At 47.8% G+C, this 2469-nt stretch overlaps 1 protein-coding gene across 1 annotated transcript; it reads left to right on the top strand.

Annotated features, from left to right (window-relative positions):
- The first annotated feature begins 399 nt into the window (after nucleotides 1–399).
- On the top strand, nucleotides 400–2186 carry LOC123125854 (protein SRG1). Its single transcript, XM_044546302.1, has 3 exons — nucleotides 400–733; nucleotides 932–1182; nucleotides 1276–2186. The coding sequence occupies exons 1-3, from the start codon at nucleotides 482–484 to the stop codon at nucleotides 1835–1837; spliced, it is 1065 nt and encodes a 354-aa protein (XP_044402237.1). The 5' UTR covers nucleotides 400–481; the 3' UTR covers nucleotides 1838–2186.
- Nucleotides 2187–2469: the final 283 nt, after the last annotated feature.

The raw sequence follows: 2469 nt of genomic DNA, 5'->3' as shown, positions 1-2469 counted from the left end.
ACATAGAAAATCAATACTCAAAATTTTCTCCAACATGGCATTTGCGGATCTCGATGCAACATTGTGCCACTGGGTGGACAGGATGGTATTTTGCCTTTTCTCCTAAAACAAACCAAGCTATTCAGCCCAGTGCTTTTGTTGTAATCAGTGCTGTCTATACTCTATACATGCTGCGGTAATGGATTAAGCCAACTAACCAACCTGCATGCCTCACTTTTGTTCTTAAAACGTGATCTTGTGTATGGAGTAGTGGATGATGGAGCCAAACTGCCACTCTTTTAAATGCAGCATGCGCTCTGCATGGATATTTCCTATTACACCGTACTACAATCCACCAAAGGCAAAGGCAAAACCTTTGTCCCAACAACTCGTGCCTAACTTACTGTCATTCACATTTCACAGCCACACGGATCACTACCCTCCCTCGACACAGGCTATAATAGAACACATCAGAGGAGAAGCTTGAACACGCAGGCGATCAATGGAGGCTAGCGCCAAGAAGATGCTGAGGGACGAGATCACGGATGCCACCGCGGCCGCATTCGCTGGCTCCACCGTCATCCCCGACAGGTACGTTTGGCCCGACGAGACCGCCGGCCGGGGCAGCACTGTCGTCGGAGACGACGAGAGCCTCAAGCTTATCCCCGTCCTAGACATGGCCAGCCTGCTGGATGGGTCACCAGAGGAGATCGCCAAGCTTGGCGCTGCATGCCGGGACTGGGGTTTCTTCCAGGTCAGTAGCTAATTAATCCATCAATTTCTTGTGCAGTTTTTCCCAAACCATGTTGGAGAGCTTCATGTAATTCATCATTAAGAAGAAAAAAAGAGTACAACGTCCAAGATCGACACTGACCATTACATCGTCAAAATATATTAGTTGCAGTTGTTTAGTTCATCGACAAATTGTTACTCCTGACAATATTATATGCAGCTAAGAAACCATGGCGTCGACGAGACGGTTGTGGAGCGTGTGAAGGATAGCACCCGAGAGTTCTTCAGGTTGCCACTGGAGAAGAAGAAAGCAGTGGGGATCGTCAAGGCAGAAGATGGCTTCCAAGGGTTTGGTCATCACTTCAACACGTCCACGGGTAAGCTGGACTGGGCAGAGTCTCTGCTCCTCGGAACGCAGCCAATCGGCCACAGAAACATGGACCTGTGGCCTACTGAGCTGCCAACATTTAGGTGAGTACACATATAAACATAAGAATACATACGTTTTTGTGTGTGCGTCGTCTATGTTGTACTTGTTCCTAAAAAAATGATTTGCTGTAACAGGGATGCAGTTGAGAAGTACTCCCTAGAGATGACCAAGTTGAAAAGCCTTCTCATGGCGTCCATGGCCATTGATCTTGGGATCAAACCAGAGACGCTTCTCGAAACCGTCCAGGGCAAGATCCAGAACATCGTGTTCCACCACTACCCTCCGTGCCGGCACAACGCCGATAAGGTGATCGGCATCCCACCGCACACGGACGGCCTCTTTTTGACGATAGTCCTGGAGGTGGACGCCACGCCTGGCTTACAGGTTAGCAATGACGGCAGGTGGTTCCCCGTGCGGCCATTGCCGGGGTCCCTGACCGTCTTCGTAGGTGACATCCTCGAGGTCCTCACCAACGGCAGGTACAAGAGTGTCGAACACAGGGTGCTCGTCGATGCCGAGAGAGACCGAACCACCATCGCCACATTCCAAGATGCATGTGTCGCCGGGATGGTGAAACCGCTCCCCGAGCTTGCGGAGGTGGCACGGTACATTTCTATTGAGAAACATGACTATGTGCATCGCCAGTTTCAGGCACTGACTGAAAGGGCAAACATTGTCGATAGCCTCAAGATATAGCGCAAGCTCCATTGCCTATGAGAGGCTCATGAGTCCAATTATGCTATATGAAATTCATGCCGGGCCGAAGAACCACAAACGAAGACAAGGTTGGAAATGTATGCATCTATTTTGCTTGCATGTTTAATAATTCTTCTGGTTTCAGTTGTGTTCCGAAGATTATTATTTGTGCATGTTGTTGTTCGCTACGGTGATGACATGTTGTACTGTTGATTTCTATTTTTCGTTCTTTTCTTTTGTATGTAATAATCTAGCCGTATACATCAACATCTCTCGATGTCGTGTCCTTGTTCAGGCCAGGCGTATTATGTACCATCTTCGAAGCAATATATTGCAGGGACTATTTCAAACACACACAAAAGATGAGTATAAGGTTACAAAAGGAAGTATATCTGTCAAAAATACAATTCAGTTTGAAGCCAACGTAGTTTTACCCCCAAAAAAAACCACAAAGAAAAGTTAGTTTTTTATGGTAGTCAAACTAGTTGTAGAAACCCAATTTCTACAAGCACTCTTCGCCGCGGGCAGCTCATCCGGGCCTGCAGGGCCTATATGTCACCCGTACCGATTTCAAATATGAATCGCCAACAAACGACGACAAGCTGGTCGGCCAGTCGCGCGGATTTGTTGCG

Source organism: Triticum aestivum, chromosome 5D (genome assembly GCF_018294505.1).
Source record: "Triticum aestivum cultivar Chinese Spring chromosome 5D, IWGSC CS RefSeq v2.1, whole genome shotgun sequence".
NCBI classification, from domain to species: Eukaryota; Viridiplantae; Streptophyta; class Magnoliopsida; order Poales; family Poaceae; genus Triticum; species Triticum aestivum.
The sequence above is the reverse complement of the archived record's forward strand: the minus strand, read 5'-3'. Positions and strand labels throughout refer to the sequence as shown.

Bases quoted from the DNA above. Each gene is read 5' to 3' on its own strand.
- LOC123125854 (XM_044546302.1), top strand. From the start codon at position 482: ATGGAGGCTAGCGCCAAGAAGATGCTGAGGGACGAGATCACGGATGCC. The intron at 734-931 runs GTCAGTAGCTAA...TATTATATGCAG, and splicing joins GGGACTGGGGTTTCTTCCAG to CTAAGAAACCATGGCGTCGA. The intron at 1,183-1,275 runs GTGAGTACACAT...TTGCTGTAACAG, and splicing joins ACTGAGCTGCCAACATTTAG to GGATGCAGTTGAGAAGTACT.